Below are 23,951 nucleotides of genomic sequence, written 5' to 3'. Positions count from 1 at the left end.
CGCTGTTTCTTGTTTGTGTTTTTCTAATAAAAGAATTTCCTTTAGGCTTTCTAACTAGAGAGACACATTGGGTATTTCTGTTGGAGGTCACTTTCCTGCTTATAAAGAGGAAGACAACACTGTTTTCTCGAGAGAGCCTCCTCTCCCAGTGGTAGATGGGTATGTATTTGGATTTATAATGCTAGAAACAGAGTTTTGATACCCATGATGGGCAGTGCACAGATGGCCCATTGTGTAGGCTTTGCGCTCAGTTAACAAACAAAGAAACAAATCTTCGAGATAGCCAATTGTACGTTATATGGTGATGAAGGTTGTGGGCAAAGAAACATTGTTTTCACAGATATTTGTATTTAACTTCCTAATATGCTTTCTCAAAGAAAGAAATATCGACCGATTATTGATGTAGTATGAAGGAAAGTTGTTTTTTTAGACAATTTATTTGTTTGTTTAGGTTGTGATACAATAACTAACGCTGTATTATTTTTTTGTTTCTAGCTGTTTTATTTTAAATTTTTACGAAACACGTCTGGTTTCATTATTGAATAAAAACAACCAAATGCTATAAGAAAAAGAAAATTAATCATTGTTTTATTAAATTATGATAATGATTATTATGATAATGCTTTCTTTTTCAAATCTCATATTTTGTTTAAACCTCTTACTTTTTCTCGCTTTTGATATGGTCCGGCATGGCCAAGCGTGTTAAGGCAATTCGACTCGTAATCCGAAAGTCGCGTGTTCAAATTCCCGTCACACCAAGCATACTCGCCCTTTCAGCCGTGGGGGCGTTATAAAGTGAGGGTCAATCCCACTATTCGTTGGTAAAAGAGTAGCCCAAGAGTTGGCGGTGGGTGGTGATGACTAACTGTCTTCCATCTAGCCTTACGCTGCTAATTAGGGACGGCTAGCGCAGATAGCCCTCGAGTAGCTTTGTGCGAAATTTAAAACAAACAAACGCTTTTGACAATTTCAAGCTTTATCTGAATTTGGTGGGATTAATTTATACATTATTTCACAGTTTAAAATGAATCAAACATAAGTTTTGAAGGAAATTATTTCTCGTGAATGAATTATTAGTAAAATAATATAAAGTGCTTGTAATTTGCATTGCAATTTAATGTGTTGTCCTTCGAATAAGTAGTGCATTAGTTTCAGTTTGTATTGTACAAACATGGATTAAATATATTGTTCAATTTTGATTTCTACTGGATATATTTCAGTAATTTCCAGTAACAATACCTTTAAGTAGAACTATCTAACTGGAATAATTCACATATAAAAATGTGTGTGTGATACACATTTGTTATACAATATAAAAGCCAAATTCGTAAATTCCAACTACGCCTCCTTATTTCGCTTTCAACGGGAGAGGAGGTTTGATGGTTGATTGTTAAGAGAAATTGCATTATTTGCTGTTTTGGATCAGAGACAAAAGTTAATGATTTCTGCAATATACGATACGCTTCCTTGTTTGTCTGCTTGTCTTTAGAGAGTTTGTTTGTTTGTTTGTTTTGAATTTCGCGCAAAACTACTCCAGAGCTATCTGCGCCAGCCGTTCCTAATTTAGCAGCGTAAGGCTAGAGGGAAGGCAGTTAGTCATCACCACCCACCGCCAACTCTTGGGCTACTCTTTTACCAAGAATAGTGGAGTTTACCGTAACATTATAACGTCCCTAGGGCTGAAAGGGCGATCATGTTTGGTGTGAATGGGATTCATACCCGCGACCCTCGGATTACAAGTCAAGTGCCTTAACCACTTGACCATGCTGGGCCTTGTAATTAGAGAGTAAAATTTGGTTTTAAACATGATAATATATTAATATGTTATTAACAACATATTTTTGTACATATAGATATCGTACACCAGGTGACGCTCGGGGAGTAGGTTTGTTTCTTATATTTTTTACATACAAAAATATTAAAACGCTTTTTATTATACGAAACATTTAAAACTGGCATAAATCACAACGTGAATATTCAAGATGAAAATTAAAATGGTTAATAACGATTTTAAAACTGTCGGTAAAAATCGACTGTAAGTTAACACTGCAAACTAGTAAACCAAATAATGATATTATTAGTTCTAAGCAAATGCAATTCCTAATGTCACAGTCGCCTAAAGTATGTTATTTTGTCAGATAGACTTCCAAGAAATATTGTGAGTTTTAGTCGGTTATTACCAAACGTTTAATGCAACAATAAATTTCCCTTCTAGTCCACGTGTATGATTGCTTTTTAAGCACAGTCTCATAATGTTACAACATGACAGTTTTAGTGCAATGTTTAACGTTTTGTATTATCTTATAAATTACATAAAATCCAAATTTATGAATGAACGCACCTGAGGAAAATAAAACACATTAATAAGGATTTACATACGACAATGATTCTACATGTTATATGAGAATATAGCGAGTAAGATACAATGAAACATTTTTGGTCGTTGACTGGATTGTAAGTCAGTATTTATTTTACTATTTCTTTCCTTGTATCACACACATATTTAGCATTTAATATAGTTTTATAATTTTTCATCTTTCGTCTGAAAGTTTAATGTGTTCTGAGAAGTTAAAGATTTACAAATAACGTAGTGGTGTTTACAATTTAATTATAACGTAGTATTGGTTTGTTTAGAATTTCGCCCAAAGCTACTATCTGCTCTAGCTGTCTTCAATTTGGTATCGTAAGATTAGAGGAAAGGCAGCTGGTCATCATCACCCAATGGCAACTCTTGGGCTACTCTTTTACCAACGAATAATGGGATTCACTGTAACATTATAACGCCACCACGGCTGAAAGGGCGAGCACGTCTGATGTAACAGAGATTCGAACCCGCGACCCTTAGATTACGAGTCGAGTGCCTTAATCACCTGACCATGTATGTGTTAACATGTAAACTACATCTAAGTGGCATGCCATAAATAATTATGGAAGATGCGACGGATTTACTATTATATACTTATTTTAATATCAACATTTGTTTCAGTTAAGTATATAATTAGAAATGTATGTAACGTACACTGTTAAATATGTATTGCGAAATTTCCATCTATTCCTTAAGCTTGTAGAAGATTCTCGAGTGTAAAAATCAACACATATATGTTTTACGAAAGCACTAGCGTATTGTTACCAATTGGCATTTCTACAGCCTCTACCTAACGCTTATAAAACCGACATGCCGAGATACAGACATATTATTGGTTTGCTGCAGTTCGTACTATATAAACAAACCTTGAAAGCTATAATTGTGATTAACTGTTATTAATCGATAAAATACAGATATTTGACCAGTAGCGTGTATAGATTGATAACGTTATAAAAAATTCAAATTCAGTGAATTTACATCGAATATCAATATTTTAAAAGAAAACATTACATAACTTCTGCGGTGGAAAACCAGCTTGTAAACGGCGTGAGAACAGCGACAAATATAGAGCTAGCTAGCTCTCTATTAAGTGAATTGTATCTACGTTAACTCGAAATTAATTCGCTCATGGTGAACCCTTGATAAGATATCAAGAAAGTTCCACACCGGAAATAATATAATGCTTGATGTTGATTGTAAGTTTGTAAACCCTTTGTATGTAAATCATTAATTTTATTAACTGTTTATAATAACCGTTATTATAAATTGTATTATTTTTTATATACTAAAGTTTATTTTTTAAGAAAGAAAACTGTGTGTTTTAATCTTGTTGGCAAATATCATACATTTTGTGCATCTCTACATTTAACTAACTTCTAAATTTAAATTTAACTTAGTTTCTGGCTGTTTGAAGTCGTAACATGTAACAAAATAAATTGGAAGCTGATCTGAGATAAAGTATATTACTTAACAAATAAAACTATAAACGACAAAAACAAAATTTTACTAATGGTCGTCAGCAGCTGCTGGCTACTCTAATCAATGAACGGTAACTGTGCAGGTTTAAGCCGTTAAAATTCAGGTTTCGATACCTATGATCCACAGAGCACGTATAACACTAGCTTATGTAGATTTGCGCTTAGCAACAACTAAATTCAGTAATTTATTTAAGTGTGCCTGACGTTGACGTAGGTTCATCGTTAGGACACTGGGTAGCTGCATTTGATTGCAATGCTTTTGAAGACGTATGTACTTTTAGCTGTGAGTGCATTATAAAAGTAACAGTTAATTCTGTTATTTGATTTTAGTTGAGGAAAAATGCATTGCATTAGCAGGTCCTGTTGACTTATTGTGTTTCTTCTACCCAGTATTTCATAATTCAGAAGGACTGCAGCTGAGTTCTAGGGAGACTGTTCTGACTGTTCAGCCCATGTATGTGTATATTAAAAGTACGAAGTATTTTCACAAGTGAAAAGAGCAGCTTCAAGTTACATTGTTCGTGGTTTGTTTTAACGTTAGGCGTCACATTGAGCTATCTGCTCTTTGATGATGGCTAAAAAGATCGAATCTCATACTCTGGCACTGTAATAACAAAGTATAGGTAAAAGTAGTTAAAGTCAGAGAATAAATTTAACATCCAACTTCTACAATAAAAAAACATTTCAATATAAACAATGTTATTGATTCGGTTGAACATTCTGCATAACGATATAAAAATTTTAAAGTGAAGTTCATCTATTTGATCGAAGTAATTGATTATTTATGTAAAGGTGCTTGTATTTTACATGCAGATTCGAAATATTGTTTTTTAAATATAATATACATCATTACACAGTGGCATGCAATTAATTATAGATGTCGCTTTTTCTGTGCAAACTGTGGCAAGTTTATAAAATACTGTTGTTTTTTGGTAACTGTGGCGAAAAAAAGTGTAATATTATAATTTTTTTGAATTATATATTTTTTTCATAACAAATGTTAATTATAAGTATGTTCTCTTTCACATTTACACGTGACATAAGTCAACATCTATGGTACAAGGCTCGTTAAGTACACTGTGAAGTTTGAATTTTAGTGGATATGTACAGTTACAATATCTTTGGGTATTTTGGTCAGGTGGTTATGGTACCCGACTCGTAATCTGAGGGTCGCGTATTAGAAACACCGTTACACTAAATATGTTCAGCTTTTCAGCCGTTGGGGCGTTATAATATGTTGATCAATCCCTACTATTCGTTGGTAAAGAGTAGCCGAAGAGTTGGCATTGGGTAATGATGACCAGCTGCCTTTCCTCTAATCTTAGAATGTTAAATTGAGGATGGCTGGAGCAAATAGTAGCTTTGGGCGAAATTCAAAACAAGGAAACAAACAATATGTAAGTTTTATAAAATTACATTTGCGTAATTACAGCAAAAATAGGTGAAAATGAGGAATAGAATAAAAGAGATTTGAAAATCACGGAAAGTAATAGGAAGGGAAATACCAATTTTCTTGGAAAAGGATTCCATGTTATTTCATTTATAAAATCAATCTTAGAACGTCAGCGAAAAGCTCAGTCTTTATCTAGAAACACGGTGTTACGTTAAGACTGAAGTCTCGAGGCTTTTATTAAACTTCAAGAATTCTAAAAGTTTGTTAGAAGCAATAAACCATCCAATTTGTCTTGAGAACACAAGCATTCCATTTGAGCTGTTAAAGTGTATATTTCCTCATTTCAAACGAGACCTTATTTCAAAAGCCCTGTGGGTGATATATATATATATGTATATATACACATATACAATCGAAAGATGTCTGGTTTTGCCCAAGTTTCTGTAATTCTTAAACACAGATAGAAATGAAATTTCAAAAGTTGCATATAAATTAGATAAATTGAAAACCCAATTTTATTACCCATTTCCGTCATTATGTCTTTTAAAACACTACTGTAAAAGATAAAATTGCGAAAATATCCATCCTATAAAGCGTAAAAGCTAAACGCGTAAGGTTTCAAATAGCTCGTTTAGAAAATTAAATATTTTACCTAAGTTAAATAACATATTTAAAACGGATGGAGTCCTTTAAGTTAAAGGAGTATACTGTTAAAAAGGTTTCAAGATTTAAATTAATATGCGAAACATTAATTTCAGATTGGAGACGGTTGCACATTACTGCTGGAAATAAAGTTCGCTGTATTTACAATTATATATTAATGTGCATACTACAAAAACAGTACCACCAAAAGCCGTACTGATATGAAAATTGGGTTAAACGGAAATACCATTTGTTTAGCTTCGTGTATGATTTTATTCGATGCTTTGTTATCATTTACATAAATGTACGATATCTTAAGATAATAAGAAACCATGGCCAGATGGGTTAAGAGGTGCGACTTGTCATCTAAGGGTCGCGGGTTCGCATCCCCATCGCGCCAAACATGCTCGCCCTTTCACCCGTGGGAACATTATAATGTGACGGTCAATCTCACTATTCGTTGGTAGAAGAGTAGCCCAAGTGTTGGCGGTGAGTGGTGATGACTAGCTGCCTTCTCTCTAGTCTTACACTGCAAAATTAGGGACGGCTAGCGCAGATATCCCTCGTGTAGCTTTGCACGAAATTCAAAAAACAAACAATAAGAAACCATGTGCGGTTCACTTTTTTATCCCTTCATAAATTTTTGCCCTATTTAGTCTATACTGTTAAAAAATGGTTAAACATAATATGTTGAACATTCAATTTAAACACAAACTATAGCAGAAACTGTTGTTACGTCAAATGTTTGAATATACTAATATTCAAATACTGAGCAATATGCGTGACCGGCAGAAAATTTGTTATAAGTCCATATGAAATAGAAATTAAAAATATAGAAGAACATTGAGTTTGTCAGAACTTCCTTTCCTTGATTTCAAACATATTTTATGTACAAGTTTAGCTAATTCATTGATTATTTATAATATTTAGTTCCTATTAAAGAAAACACACAGTAAAGTTACTAATTACATGAGATATTTTATGCAAGCATTGAACCAGATGACCTTAATGTCACTTCTTTACAATAGATGGCGACATTACACCTAAATAGTTTTTTTTTTTTAGTTTAACGTTTGCAGACGAGATCAAGTAAGAATAAAGTGTTGTTACAGTATTTTAACCTTTCGTGTTTTAAAAATCTAGAAACAGCTATCATAATACTCATGTTTTATTTTAATTAAAGTGGTATGAAAAAAAATTACGCCTATCCATAGATGTTTGAATCATAATTTCACTGATCCAGTGTCAATGCTATAGTTTATATGGGAAGAATACAATGGAAAATGTTCTACCCGAATAACTCAGGAACGCTTACTCTCCAGTGATGTTGATAATTTTCGTTACTTTGCCACACACTTAAGGTTTGTGTTACAAACAAAAACAATTCCTTAAACTAAGATAATTAAAGAAATAAAGTTTATTTACACATAAAACTAGTTATTACTGTTTGGTTATTGTTAATCACAGAGGTACACAACAGGTACAGAAACATAACTCGTAGCGAAATAATCTACCAAACTTACTGTTTAGTCACCAAGATAGAATAGTTAGTATTGACATTTTTATAATATAACGAAAAAACAAACATGTATAACTTCTTGCGAGCCCAGCATGGCCAAGCGTGTTGAGGCGTTCGACTCGTAATCCTAGATTCGCGGGTTTGAATCCCGGTTGCACCAAATATGCTTACCCTTTCAGCCGTGGGGACGCTATAATGTAACGATCAATCCCACTATTCTTTGGTAAAAGAGTATCACAAGAGTTGGCGGTGGATGGTGATGACTAGCTGCCTTCCCTTTAGTCTTACACTACTAAATTAGTGACGGTTAGTACAGATAGCCCTCGTGTAGTTTTGCGTAAAATTTAAAACAGACACAAAATTCGGTTAAAAACATCTTCAGCATACCCATAAGTGTCAATTATTTGTAAAGTTATGAATGCTTGAACCTCTGATTTTAGCGTTGTAAATCCTCAGACTTACCACTGTCCCAACGGGAGATAATAAGATAAGGTGATGATATATTAATTAAAATACTACTATTATTTCTTACTCCTCTCTAGATACAACGCCATTAACAGGAAATATTTCAGTCATTGGATAGAAATAATTAAGACTGAGTTATGTTAACAATATTTTGTAATATTGAATATCACTAACAAATGATATAATATTGTTTATTGGAAAGGATGAGCGTAATAGTTGTAGCAACTTTGTATTAGGTTGTTCAGAAATAAATACCGTTTATGAACTGCAAAGTTTGGAAAAGTATAAACCAGTGTCGTAAAACACGCTGTTATCATAACATACTTTCGCCAACGTGTAGCAATGCTGTTTATGCACCTGCTGTAAAAATCAGCATTTCTTTGGTCAATGAGCTTCTTCTGCAGCTGCCTGGTTTTGAAAGAGTTTATTGTTCAAAAAGTTGTCAAAGTGCTTGAAAAATAAAAATCTGTAGGGGAACGGTTCACCTTATTCGGTGGATGAGGCAGAACCTCGGTTCCCAGTTAGTTCAATTTTTGAAGCGTCATCGTTGACAGGTCTTATAATGCCGATTTTGTTGATCTTCAGTCACTCACGCGTAACTCACATATCCAATATTTTCATCTTTTCAATTGCACTCAGAAGGTTGGCAGTGCTTGATTTGCTTGTGCCTAGCTTATCTGCAAGCTCACGTACTGTTGTGCGAGGGTCTGTATCAACTACTTCCCTTAATATGTTTTCATCTGAGGATGACTTCCTTCCACGACCTTCGTGGTCTTCAAGACTTTGATTTCCATGTCGAAACCTTTTGAACCAACGCTGAACTGTACGTTCAGTGACAGGTCCGCGGTCGAATGCCTGGTTGATGTTCTGTGTAGTTTCGGTAGTTTTTCGTCCAAATTTGAAGTCCAAGAGGAAAATCAGACGAAAGTCCTTCTTATCTATGTTGCCTTGGGGATTACGAAACTTACTCTAAGGAGAATTGAAACAGCAGACAATTAAGATACCTTGTAAGTGACAAACTTTGGATTAAACCAACCAACCGACGATAAGTTACTTAATATTCAGCTTCTAAACGTCATCGTGAGAATTCCGACATTTATTTCTGGACAATCTAATAAATCTCTACCTTTAACAAAATATCGTGAGAGGTATTTATTTTGTATGTTTCTTTCTCTGTGAACTATTTCAACAATGAGTCAACGAAAAGGTATATGAATTGCTCAGTCACTTATGTCAGGGCCCGGCATGGCCAGGGGGTTAAGGCGTTTGACTTGAATCTGAGAGTCGCGGGTTCGAATCCCCTTGGCACCAAACATGCTCGCCCTTTCAGCTGTGGGGGCGTTATAATGTGACGGCCAATCCCACTATTCGTTGATAAAAGAGTATCTCAAGAGTTGGTGGTGGGTAGTGATGACTAACTGCCTTCTCTCTAATCTTACACTGCTAAATTAGGGACGGCTAGCGCAGATAGCCTTCGTGGAGCTTTGCGCGAAATTCAAACAAACAAACACTCATGTCAACATTATTTTTTTTTTTACAAAAAGATTATGCTTTTAGGGATTAATCATGAAACGTCCATATAGCGTCGACTTCTTACCAACCTTGTTCCATAACCTGAATAGCGTACAGATGGCGCTTTATTCGATGAAGTATTCATTACTTAATCAGCTATTGTAATGATAAAATTATTTTTTACGTTATAAAATGTATCTAATTGTTGAGAAATACATCAGGAGACAAAATAATTGAACAAATGTTCAGAGATAGTTAAATGAAGTAATTTTAAGACTATGTTACTTTTTCTTCAATAATCGGAAGGACCAAATTACTATTAAATCAAAATGGACATTTTGGAAAAAAAACAACAAAACATTCGTGATACTATATTCTTTTTTGTTTTAACAGTTCTATATATCTATGTACCACTACTATTATTAGAATATGTTCTTGGGATTATCACCTTTGGTGTATGCAGTCAGGTTACCATGACAATAACACAACTCATAACAAAATATTACAAAATATGCAAAAGAGGTTCGTTTGTTACTATGCGCAAAGTTACATAACGGGCTATCTGTGCTTTGCCAACTACGAGTATGAAAATCTGGTTCATTGCGTTGTGAGTCAGCAGATATACCATTGTGCTGCTGGTGAGGGGTTCAAAATAAGGGGATTGAAAAAATTAAAAAGGGTGCAGCAGGACAACTTAAGTTGAAGCATAGGTGCGCTGAGCACCCATTAGTCTCATTAACACACTTTAATACAATAATAACAACCGCATACATAACTGAAAGTCTATATGATTTATAGTTTTGTTAAATGGATTTCAGTGTTCTCACTGTATAAAGTGTTCCAGAATCTCTCAACATCGCCAGTAAAACTAATAAAACTCATTTATTTATTTATATTGTTCAATGATTTGTATATCCGTTCATATTTTGTTACACAAATAATATCAAAAGTAGAGTAATTTTTCATATATATATTCTTTCCTAAAATATGATGCAAGTTAAGTGTTTCTTTATAAATTAAAACTTGTCATAATTTGGTGCTGCTTATGAATTACTTACACATTTTTAAAATACAAAAACTATGTATAGTTTTACGTTTAAACAAAAAAATTTTTTTCACTCTACTGATCCAAACAAGTCATGTGGTGGCGCTGTGTACGTCTGAGTGTTGAATGAAAACTGTATTTGAGAAGGTTGTGGACACGTTTAAAATACCACTACACGAGAAACCAAAAGTTAAAAAAAAAACTGTCAAATAATCAATATAAAGACCTAAACACAATATTTCCTAACTTAAACGTAAGTCGCATGTCAATTATGCATGTACGTAAAACAGTACTAGTCGTAACATTCAAGCGTGCCTTATTTTTACTAGGATCTTTAACAAAGTACAGGAATCGATAATACGTTGCAATGGTTTACGTAAGTACAGGCCATTCAGTTTAAACCTTCAGTAATTTTCCTCCTACTCCAGGAAATTAATCAAAAATGAAATGGACTCATTCAATACACCAATTTCACTAAAGACCTGACTTCCTCATGAAAATCTAAACTAAAAAAAAAGTCCTTTCTTTAAGAACATAGCCGAATATTTACTCTAAAGAACTTAAATAAATGAAAATTTATAAGTACGCATATATTATTCAAAATTACCTTCAAAGATAAAAAAATATTTTGCAATGTTTGAATAACCTTCGAAAGAAATACTTCATATTTTATTCGTTAGGTATCTCTGACCGGTGCTTGGAGACAAGTTTGTTTGTTTGTAATTAAGAACAAAGCCACACAATTGGACTATGTATGTTCTGCCCACTACGGATATGAACATTTGGTTTCTAGCGTTGAATGTCTACAGACATACCACTGTATCACTTGCGGGGACCTTCCGGGTAAGTAAGTATTTAGAATATGTGTTTGTTAGTCTCTCTTGAGGATTACCTTTACTATAATTTAATTAATAAATGTCTTATTAAACTTAATAAAAACAAAGTAATTGCCTCTCTTTGTTGTCGTGATTTACTAACATTCAACTGGGTGTGGCCGAGCAATGGATCTGAGGATTTGAAATTTGTATCTCTTGGCCTCAGAAACTTGCTCTATACTTTGGGACGGTGAGTATGCCACAAGAATGACGGTCAAAGCCCATGTTTGGCCAGACAAGAGTAACCAAACAGTTAATGCAGGTGTGTTGACTGGCTTTGTACCTTTCAGTCTATCAGTTATAAATTAAGAAACAAATGTTTGTTTGTTTAAAATTAAGCACAAAGCTACACAATGGGTTGTCTGTGCTCTTCCCACCATGGGTATCGAAATCTGGTTTTTTTAGAGTATAAGTTCGCAGACATACTACTATGACACTGGTGAGCATTAAGAAACAATCTAAATTAACATATTTGTTATGGCCCGGCATGGCCAAGCGTGTTAAGGCGTTTGACTCATAATCCGAGAGTCGCGGGTTCGCATTCCCGTTGCGCCAAACATGCTCGCCCTTTCAGCCGTGTAGGCGTTATAATGTGACGGTCAATCCCACTATTCGTTGGTAAAAGAGTAGCCCAAGAGTTGGCGGTGGGTGGTGATGACTAGCTGCCTTCCCTCTAGTCTTACACTGCTAAATTAGGGACGGCTAGCACAGATAGCTCTCGCGTAGCTTTGTGCGAAATTCAAACAAACATAAGCGTTGCGCGAAATTCAAAAAACAAACATATTTGTTTTCGCGTAGATCTGAGCACATTTTTCGAAGTCAATATTTCACAAATATTTTAAAATATTCTCCTTAGATGAGACCATGTCAACAAGACAAAAATTTCATAATGCTGGATAATACAATTATTATTTTCAACAATTAAGTAGTAGTTTAGGGCTAAGCTCTAGAATGACGAGATGAATATATAGGTTTGAATAAACTTAACATTGGTCTATCTCTTTTCGTTCGTTAATAAATGACGATAGATTAGAAATTTGAGGGAAATGTTATAAAATCTGACGTATTTTGTGATCCAAGAACTTCAGAACGCACAGTCAATAGTTCTGGTGGCACCTTTCTTTTCTTAAAAATATATGTTTGTTTTGAATTTTGGGCAAAGCTATACGAGGGATATCTGATATAACCGTCCCAAATTTAGCAGTGAAGAAGATCAGAGGGAAGGCAGCTAGTCATTTCCACCCACCTTCAACTCTTGTGCTATTCTTTAATCAACAAATAATGGAGTTGATCGGAATTTTTATAGCTCTCCTACGGTTTGGTGGGACTAGGATTCGAACCCACGGTCCGCATATCGCGAGTCGAGTTCTTTAAACATATGGTCATTCCAGGCCATTATTGAAAAAAATAATCTCCGTTTAAGTAATGACCTGCGTTGTCTTATTTTCTGTTTAATTGACTTATCTTTCGTTATGTTTTATCGGTAGGCCATAAACCTTACACATTTGTTGAGTATCTTTAATTTTTTATTACATAGCGCCAAGTGCAGCCCAGTGTTTATACTGGACAACAAAATGTTTTTTTTCTATACTACTAAAAAAAATTCAACTGTTTATAGTGTTTTGACGATTTTGACTCTAAAGATCATGTTGAAGATTACTGATCGCCAGTAATTTTCCAGTTATGATGAATTTATTTAAAATATTATCACGTATTGTGAAAGAAACATCTTTTTCTTTAATTAATTTACCTATTAATTAAACATTGTAATTAAGAAAGTATAATCTATATGATGTGATAAGTTTCTTTCATGTTTACTGCAGGAACAACAGGAATTAGTGTTTCTATTGTACAAATGTGTAGTTTACACACTAGCTTTAAATGAGTCAATAAAAATTATCTATTATTGAGGATGAGTCCAGTACTTAATTCTTCCATTATTTCATCAGTATTTGCACAGAAACACAAATTATCTTGCGTACTGTAGTTAGAAGCAAGACTTTGATGACAATTTTGGTACATTAAAACTCATGTCCCTGGAGCTAATAAAATCCATTGCTGTAAACGAGAGCCAAGAAAGTTCCCCAGACTACTTTGATAGAGACAAGTCAGGAATCAGATCATTTAGCCCTTGATCATATGAGACAGTTTATGTTGAAGTACCACAGGAGCAGAGTTATTAACTGAAGAGGACGTATTGTCTTCTTCACAAGATAACTCTTCTGTTTCCTAATTCGCTGATGGATATGGTATTAGAAGAACAGTTTCATGAGATACAGGTCTTATTGTCTTCTTCACAAGATAACTCTTCTGTTTCCTAATTCGCTGATGGATATGGTATTAGAAGAACAGTTTCATGAGATACAGGTCTTATTTTCTTCTTCACAAGATAACTCTTCTGTTTCCTAATTCGCTGGTGGATATGGTATTAGAAGAACAATTTCATGAGGTACAGGTCTTATTGTCTTCTTCACAAGATAACTCTTCTGTTTCCTAATTCGCTGGTGGATATGGTATTAGAAGAACAGTTTCATGAGGTACGGGTTTTGTTGCAGATACATTTGGATATTTAATGTATTGTTTAGTTTTGTTCGTATATCCAGAAACATTGGTCATGCAAAAATAGCAGTCAGTTTCATTACCTTTTGGCTGACGTGTTATTATAGAAACTATAAATGGCATACTTGCTTTCTTCTTATTAAGCCACTGTGTCCAAACTGTGTAACATACATGTGGAGTTCAATGTTTTTTTCTTGGTAACCAATTTTACATCCAAAATAGTGGTGAAAAGTTACCTTTACTGTGTGTGTAGTGTTTTTCCTTCGTGAAACAATAATACATTTTCCACAAACGTAGTAAAAATTGTTTGGTTGATTTTTGCTATTTTAATGTTTGCTTGAACAAGAGGCAGACAGCATTTCAAATGATTTAAAAAAATTAAATAATTCTTACTTATAGATCTAGTACTTAAAAGATTTGAAAACAAAGTTTTGCAGAATTTTATTACATTGTGGATATGATGCGAGAAAGAAGATAGGACTTCGTTTTGACTATGGGCGGAGCTTGGCGAAGTGACCAACTGAGTGAGTGAAAGGCAACTGAAAAAGAGGAGTCTGGCTCTGCCACTTTTATGCTCAGTCGAGGACTTCTTAAATGTACCAGTAAAATGAGTACGTTAGAGTTTTATGAGCCCAGAGTGGAACAGGTGAGCTTGAGGGTGAACCAGAAGTGGTGCAATTCATATAATTATATTAAGAACAAATAACATGTATGAACAATGTAGCCGGAATTTTTAAAAAAATATATTATACAGAAGATTTTAAAGTTACGAATAAATGTATGGATTTTACCTATTAAATAGTTCAAGTAAATTTAATTTTACAGCGTAAATCTATTGCACTGATATTGTGCTGATAAAATACTGAGATAATAAAATGACTCAAACCTAGAAGCGATGGAGGAATATTGACTATATTTTTGAAATTATCACCATCAAATTATCCAGAATTACTTGCGTTTTCTTCAATGGCAATGAGCCCCCCCCCCGCTAGTACAGCGGTATGTCTACGGATTTACAACGCTAAAATCAGGGGTTCGATTCCCCTCGGTGGGCTCAGCAGATGTTGGGCCTGGCATGGCCTAGCGCGTTAAGGCGTGCGCTTCGTAATCTGAGGGTCGCGGGTTCGCGCCCGAGTCGCGCCAAACATGCTCGCCCTCCAAGCCGTGGGGCGTTATAATGTGACGGTCAATCCCACTATTCGTTGGTAAAAGAGTAGCCCAAGAGTTGGCGGTGGGTGGTGATGACTATCTGCCTTCCCTCTAGTCTTACACTGCTGAATTAGGGACGGCTAGCACAGATAGCCCTCGAGTAGCGTTGTGCGAAATTCCAAAAAAAAAAAAAAGAAACAGTGGCAATGTTTTGTTCTTATCCAGTGTTATCCAAGATTCCGTGATTTGTGCCCACATTACTGCTAGAAAAAATTGCAATCTGAATTTTGGATGCGTTATAAGAGTTACGGTAAAATTACAGAATTATTTTAGATTATCACCAAGAACTGTAGGTGAATGTCGATGATTAGCTACATTCTCTGTCTAGTATATCACTTCTAAACCGGCCCGGCATGGCCAGGTGGTTAAGGCACTCGACTCGTAATCTGAGGGTCGCGGGTTCAAATCCCTGTCACACCAAACGTGCTCGCCATTTCAACCGTGAGAGCATTATAATGTAACGGTCAATCCTACTATTCATTGGTAAAGGAGTAGCCCAAGAGTTGGTGGTTGATGATGACTAGCTGCCTTCCCTCTAGTTTTACACTGCTAAATGAGGAACGGCTATCGCAGATAGCTCTCGTGTAGCTTTATGCGGAATTCCGAACAAACCAAACCACTTCTAAATTAAGGGTGGCTGACGCAGATGACTCTCGAGTAGCTTTGTGCGAAATCCCAAAAACAAAGAAATAAAACGTGTTGTTAGTGTAATTGCGCGCCTAGTGATTTGAAGGCTATTTGCACCAGCTGTCTCTAATTTTGGAGCACTGGAATAAACAGAAGGCAGCTAGTCAACATTACTCACAGGCAACTCTTGGGACATCTTTTCACCAACGAAAGGTAGGATTGAAAATCACATAATAACTCCTCAACAAGGCTGAAAGGGTGAGCATGTTCGGTTACGAAATAAACAAGATCGCTTTAACCACCAGGCCATAGGTAATAGGTTTACTTTGTATTTGTATTATCCACGAGTTCTATTTTCACGCGAGCCAATACGTAGCTGTTAATCTTCTGTGGTCCATGCTTTGAACTTAATGAGTAAACTTAATTAAAAACTATAATAACAGTAAGCTCATTGCCGTATTAAGTTAAACGATAAAAATCTAAGAATCACTTTGTATAATGTTTGTAATTCTTTGTAGATTTATCTATTGTAACATAATTTGTTTCATGTTATAACATATAATTTCTTAAACTGAAAGAAACTAAAGTGTTAAACCTAGCTTGAAATTTTGAACCGTAGTTTGGCATGAAGATTAGTGTAAAAGTAAAATGAGTAGTCATTAATATTAATTAATTACTTTGTACACTTCACAGGGTCTTTCCGTCCTCAACAACTGTTGGCTTCCCATTTCTCTTTCCAAACATTCTAAAGAGGAATCAGAAATAATCTTAAACATGTGCTTTAGATCTCGTTTACAACATAAACTTAGATTTGTTTTTGTAGTTAACCACAAAGCTACATAAGGACCCATTTGTATTCTGCCCATCTCGGGTATTAAAACCCGGTTTCTAGCGTTGTAAGTCCTCAGAAATACCGCTGTGCCACTGGGAGACATAAACTTAGAAATAAAAAAGTACAAGTCTGTAGAGTGATTCTTAGATTGACGTTTACTGATATTTTAGGATGAAACTTATACAGACATGGTCTTTATAGTTATCAAGAAATCCTTTGATAAAATTAATTTCTTATGAACCACGAATGATTCCATCAAATGGACTTTTTTTCTTTACTTTCGTCCATTAGAACAGATCCATCTTCTATCAAATTTATCGTACCAAAGCTGATTTCTTTCCGTACAAAACGTGATTTAACTTGCTTATTTTTAGCTTTATTTCTGGTGAAATAATATCCACCAGTGCATATAAAGTGGTAACATTTAAAACCATATATCTTAAGTTGAACGACGGTTAGGAGGGAAAAGACGTGTTATAGCTAGCATATTAAACAATTTACTAGTACAATATGAAGCTTCTAACATGCGGAGATAAAAGTTAATTATACTGGTATGGATATTAGATTTATTTTCAGATTTATGTTTGAGGTTATTATTATATTTTTCTCAACGTAAAAAAAATTATATTATACAGTTATAGGCGTTTTTTAAAGCAAAATCAGATATTTTGTTGGTTACGAAATTTTCGGGTAATTATTTTAATTTCGTGGGGTTGGAAATACCGACAAACATTATCTCTGGATGTCCTTAAATAAGAAGTAAGTATTGAGAAAAATCTGGTAATATTCTGTTATTTTCATGAATTAGTGGACAAATATAAAAATATATTATAAACAAGTTTTAGTGACATCAGTGAAGCATTGTTTTCATACTTAAGGATGTATATTAAATGTTTAACATTCCATAAACGAAACTTGAGGTTAAAACTTATAGTGAATTGTTTGTGTTCGTTTTGTTAATATGACCGTTGTTAGACATTATTCACTTCTTATTACAGTCATAAAATAATTACGTAGGAGAGCAAATAACAGACTACAAAACAGAATAAAAGTCATGGCGAAGATTCGCCAAATTAAAATAATTTTGTTGATAAAAAAACGATTGTTTTGTTTGTTTGTTTTGAATTTCGCGCAAAGCTACACGATGGTTATCTGAGCTAGCCGTCCCTAATTTTGCTGTGTAAGACCAGAGGTAAGGCAGCTAGTCATCACCACCTACCGCCAACTCTTGGACTACTTTTTTACCAACGAATAGTGGGATTGACCGTCACATTATAACGCCGACACTGCTGAAAGTGCGAGCATGTTTGGTGCGACGGGGATTCGAACCCGCAACCTTGGGTGGTGATGACTAGCTGCCTTCCCTCTAGTCTTACACTGCTAAATTAGGTACGGCTAGCGCAGATAGCCCTCGAGTAGCTTTGAGCGAAATTCAATCCAAACCAAATATGCCGAAAAAATAAACTGCCTATCCTATATCAAATGCTTCTCCTTCCAGCGCATTTGTGTAGTTTTATAGTTAATGAAGAGCGCTTTAATAACAGTAATCTAACGTATTTAAACATTCATAAACATGGTTAGAGATTATGAAAACAAATATATGGATCAGATCTGTATTAATAAATGAATGTACAATATGGGTGTATAACCAATAATTATAGAAATAAATGAATGTACAATATGGATGTATAACCAATATTTATAGAGATAAATGAATGTACAATATGGATGTATAACCAATAATTGCTTTTTTTTGTTGATAAACGTCACTATCATTAAACTTGAAACTTGCGTTTAGTACAATAATATTCTGGCCTAACTATGCTGGGTAGACCCTAGTTTCGTTGTGATAATTGTGTGTTTTTCTTACAGCAAAGCCACATTGGGCTATCTGCTGAGTCCGACGGAGGGAATTGAATCCTTGATTTTAGCCTTGTAAGCCCGTATACTTACCGCTGTACTAGCGGGGAGTTTTGGTAATTGTTTCAGCACAAAATATTCGTGTAAACTGTGAATATTTTATTTTGTAAACAAATATATAGTAGTATATTGCTGTAGATCTGCGTGCTACTATTGTAGCACTAGACAAGGAAAGATGAATTATGTATATACGTATAAAAATAAATTGATTTTATAAAAACTGTATCATTTTTAATCAGAAAATCGCCTCGAATCTAAGATATTTAGTGATATACATGTTTCGCTCCAGACTTTCACCGTTTTGATAAGGCCCAGCATGGCTAGGTGGATTAGGGCGTTCGACTCGTAATCTGAGGGTCGCGGGTTCGAATCCCGGTCGCACCAAACATGATTGCCCCTTCAGCCGTGGGGGCGTTATAATGTGACGGTCAATCCCAGTATTCGTTGGTAAAAAAAACAGCCCAAGAGTTGGCGGTGGGTGGTGATGACTAGCTGCCTTTCCTCTAGTCTTACACTGCAATATTAGGGACGGCTAGCACAGATAGCCCTCGAGGAGCTTTGTGCGAAATTAAAAAAAAAACAAATTGAATACTTGCTAATGGTTGGTTGGTTTGGTGTTTCAAGGCGCAGAACAACGAGGCTATCTGCGTCACTTCCTAATGCTATGTTGGTGTATGACGTGAGCAATTCCATTCCCTAATGTTATTTAACCTTTGTAAAGAAATGATTAACCATGAGCTCTTATTTTGAAATACAGGGAAACTGTTATAAGAATATATTAATGACGAACATTTTACACTTAGTTTTGACTGTTTTTTCCTTTACAATTGTAATATTTTTTTTACACAGTTTACTTTCTGAGGATATTGAAAAATCTGTTGAAAATAAGATTTACAAGTTATTCCTTTCCTAACATTAATTCTGTCATTTTTCCGTGAATTTTATGTAATAAAAAATTCTTTTTTACAAGTCAATTTTTAATTGGAGTCTCCTTTGGTTATCCTTGTTCTTTAGTGTAGCTTAAACATTCCATAAACAGATGACAAAGGCCATTTAATTTGGTACTATGAATACTATGAATACCTGGCTTTTCTTATAAGTAGGAATTTACTAGGAATTTTTTTGTCATGCTCCTGACTTTTACACAGAGTGTCTCAATGAAAGGTACAAGTGTCTTTTTGTAAGTTGATTTATAATTATTTTCTTTACATAAAAATGTTGAACATCAATGATAGTTAACCGATCTGGAAAACACGAGCTGACTATGAACCCAAACATATGTACACGTATGCGTGTGAATGTGTGCAGTTGTCTGTCAAACTACTTAGAATATACAATGTTAAGTTCACGAAGAAGAGAGTGGCCTTTTAATTTTCTAGCTATGAAATATTTCTGAGCGAAAATTGGTTTTGGTTTGCTTTGAATTTCGCGCAAAGCTACACGAGGGCTATCTGCGATAGCCGTCTCTAATTTATCAGTGTAAGACAAGAGGGAAGCCAGCTAGTCATCACCACCCACCGCCAACTCTTGGACTAGTCTTTTACCAACGAATAGTTGGATTGACCGTCACGTTATAACGCCCCTACGGTTGAAAGAGCGAGCATGTTTGGTGTAAAGGGGATCCGAATGCGTGACCCTCAGATTAGAAGTCGAATGCATTAACCACCTGGCCATGCCGGGCCTGAATAAAAATGCCATAACATTAGTATTTACGTATAAAAATATATTTTGTACCGTCTCTATATAAATGTATTTCACAGTGGATAGTTAACATCTGATGAGGTGTTTGTGAATATTGGGTTTAATCTAGAGAAACAACAACAAGAAATACCACATGCAATAATCAATACTCTACAGTCATAATATATCCCTTACACAAAGAGAAAGCAGACTCGGATAATAATATAGCAGAGTTTTTCCTGGCTTAGTAATTATCTGGCCACTTTTTAAGTATCTTTGGTTATTTTGCTTTTTTGCAGTTACTTTTATGTCGACTTATCGCATACTGGGATTTAAAGAGAAATTATTAACAAGCATCTAATCTCTCTCTTTGATTCGTACATGTCTGATGATGTTTTATAAACCAGTTAAAGTTTTATTGGAGTTTTACAAAATATCAATAAAAAGCAAGAGCTTATACCTCGTAACATATCGATACCTTTCGCTTATACCTCGTAACATATCGATACCTTTCGCTTGTACCTCGTAACATATCGATATCTTTCGCTTGTACTTCGTAACATATCGATACCTTCCGCTTGTACCTCGTAACGTATCGATACCTTCCGCTTGTACCTCGTAACGTATCGATACCTTCCGCTTGTACCTCGTAACGTATCGATACCTTCCGCTTGTACCTCGTAACGTATCGATACCTTCCGCTTGTACCTCGTAACATATCGATACCTTTCGCTTACCTCGTAACATATCAATACCTTTCGCTTATACCTCGTAACATATCAATACCTTTCGCTTGTACCTCGTAACATATCAATACCTTCTGCTTGCACCTCGTAACATACCAATACCTTCCGCTTTTATTTTCTAAATAAGTAGTCGGTTAAAGAAAAGTTTCAATTAAAGATATCAAGATCAGTTAGAAATTATTTTATTAATTATTTATTAATTCAATTTACATTATTTTTAGTTTAACTTAATTTTCCCCGGTTAAAGAACAAATTGACAGCAGTTGCCCTAAATTATTTCAGTTTCAAATGATTAAAGACGTGAAGGTGTTTCGGGCCTCAAGAGACCAACAGAATACTAGAAAATGGCATTATTCCGCGAGAGGGCGTTCGATAATCAAGAAGGCATGTTCTTTTCACTAGTCTGTGCTATTGTTGTTGTTCGTTTGTTAGTACAAAACTAGACAATGGTCTCCGCGGGGAATCGATCCCTGGATTTTAACGTTGTAAGTCCGTAACTTATTGCTGACTCAACCGGGTGGTACTCGGGGCATTTCCAAGTAGCTTATTTTCCTATTCTGCTGACGCTTTTCCCAAATACGTATTGTACCACAGGAGAATTTTTCTTTGAAGAAGAAAATCCGTTACATTTCATAAACTTTTGTCATTGATTATATTATTTTTTCATACGTAGTCGCCGCCAATCAAAATTCCTTTAACAATAAAAGTTTATACAAAATAACTCGAAAGATACGTAATTACAATCCAAACATAACGTATCAAAAACTCTGAGAGAGAGACAAGCTTTAATAAAATACTGAACAAAGCTTTATCTTTCCACGTAACTTTAGTAACAGTTTTATTACCTCCTCTTTCTCTGTAAAGAATAAATTTAACGAACTGTTTAATAGATTTAAACAATTTATCTTTTGTTACAGATGTCTATTTAATTGAGAAGGAAAATAATTTATTTGAAAAACCATTTTTTTACATTTTAACAATTAAATACTTTGACCACCTCTTCATTTACATCTGAACCTACGTTTGACCAATGTCCATAGAACGATCCTTTTTAACATGAACAAAAATGGCAGATAACACTAGGTATCACAGATTGTATCGTATCTCCTAACTTTTCGACTCCTTACTGACTACTATACGATATATTGATAAAAATTCAAGTTGATCAGAATTATATAAACAACTTTAACAAAATAAGTGAACAATTTGAAGGTAATGTTATTCTGAGGTCTTTTTTTATTTGTGCTCCTTACTGGACCATTTAGTGTCTTGGAACTACCAGAAGTGGTCAGTTTTTACCTATTCATTTGTCTTTACATGATATATAACCTATGAATTGCAAACTTCTCGTGATTAACTGTTCTGCTTGTAACAATGAAAACAATAGTTTTATTGTGTCCACACCAAGAGCTAATTGTAAACTTATGAACATTGTCTTGCCCAATGCTTCAAAATGGGAAGAAAAGTGAAATGGTTTATTTCAACATACAAGAAAGTAGTGAAAGAAAACATCACGTACAGGGGCAGACTTACAGTTATTTTGCTTATTTATTATTTCGAGAAAAGTAATTTGAAATATTTTCGAAATTACTGGCTTTCAGCGTTAAAACCAGACATTTTCAGTACAATACACCAGAAACTAAAATAAGTTGAAATACACTCCGATAGAGATTTTTTTGTTTTATCTTCGAAATGTTAATTTTCTTTTTAAACTCAAACAAATTATGTTGGTACTATAGATATCACAAAAAGTTGTACATGAATTCATTTCTTGGAGTATTGTACTGTTACAAGAACAAAATAATTAAAATTAAATTATAACAACTTTGCTTTCTCTCCCTTTCCAGCAATAAACTCTTCTGCATTACATTACGAGTTTCAGTGTTTCTACTGGACAATTTTACTTTATGTTTTAATGAGCTCTGACCATATTCACGTAATAACCAGCTGGTATAGTTTCAGGTTTGGTTTAGAACAATGTAGGTAACGTATTCAAAGAAACCACCGTATTCACTGGACTTTTCCCCGACAGCCCAACAGCTCGTGATGTATTTTCGAAGTTTAGTGCCAAAGTTAACCTTTAGCGTGCGAAAGTCTCATGATTTATCATGTTCAACTGTTATTTATCAAGGAACACTACTTTGTTCTTAACGGTTGTTGAGCTTTACTCGATTTATCAGAAATAGATTATAGTTTGTTTTTATTAATATTAATTTCGAAACACCTTAAAAGCTTAAAAGGTAACGCCAAAAAGATCTAATGCAAAATATAATCACATCTTCCACTTACCTTGAAACTGTAGTAAAATAAAGACTCCTCGAAGAAGTAGTGAAAACACAGCCATGACTCTTAATGTTACTGACAGACCTCTCGCATGTATAGACTTTACTAATATTATATTTTCAGGTCAGAGAATACAACGTACGATTCTCTTATTTTTCGCTCTAAGCCTTAAACATACTTAAGGATACAAAATGGTCAAAGACAGGTACTTAAATCGAAATCACATTTGTTACAAGTCGTCCCTGCATGAATTGTATCGTCATTTCTGATAATCTCAGACTTTTTTGCCTTAAACTTTACTGTTCTACTATTCAAAATTACGACAAACAGACAGACAGGCGAACTGAGCAAGTAGTCGTAAAGAGATATAACTGTTAAACAAGTAAAAAACAAACAAGAAACAGGTCGTCATAAAAGTTCTACCTAACCCTAGTAGCACATGAACCTGAACTGTAGAATAGTATCGCTTATCGACAGTCTTAGAGTACCCAGGCTGCACGTGCGCCGCTAAACCGAGTGAGCCCGCAGTGTGGCTACAGGACAGCAAACTCCTTCTCTTTATTTAGGAGAAACACCTGCGCTTGTATACTGATCATTCTACTTGTTTCTCCGTGGCGCCCTCATACCTTCAACTTAACTAAGTCCTAAATTTCACCTAGTTTATATTTATTTGTTGTTTTTTTACTAATTATTGGGGTCTTCGTACAGATGAATACTATTATTAACTCACGTCGAATTAAAAAAGTTTGTATTTTTTACAGAATTATCAATCAATTCGCAATGCCTTTTATTTCTCTCGTT

General features: G+C 34.6%; 1 protein-coding gene across 1 annotated transcript in view; it reads right to left on the bottom strand.

Moving 5' to 3' along the window:
- The window catches only part of LOC143251573 (putative carbonic anhydrase-like protein 2), a 169,854-nt gene extending 146,185 nt beyond the window's left edge, over positions 1-23,669 (bottom strand). Inside the window, exon 1 of the mRNA XM_076502844.1 lies at positions 23,157-23,669. Within this exon, the coding sequence (XP_076358959.1) occupies positions 23,157-23,211 (55 nt within the window). The 5' untranslated portion in view covers positions 23,212-23,669. The remainder of the gene's footprint in view (positions 1-23,156) is intronic.
- Between the last annotated feature and the right edge of the window lie 282 nt (positions 23,670-23,951).

Source organism: Tachypleus tridentatus, chromosome 6, assembly GCF_004210375.1.
Source record: "Tachypleus tridentatus isolate NWPU-2018 chromosome 6, ASM421037v1, whole genome shotgun sequence".
In the NCBI taxonomy this organism is placed as follows: domain Eukaryota; kingdom Metazoa; phylum Arthropoda; class Merostomata; order Xiphosura; family Limulidae; genus Tachypleus; species Tachypleus tridentatus.
Note: the sequence above shows the minus strand (reverse complement) of the source record. Positions and strands in the feature narration are given on the sequence as shown.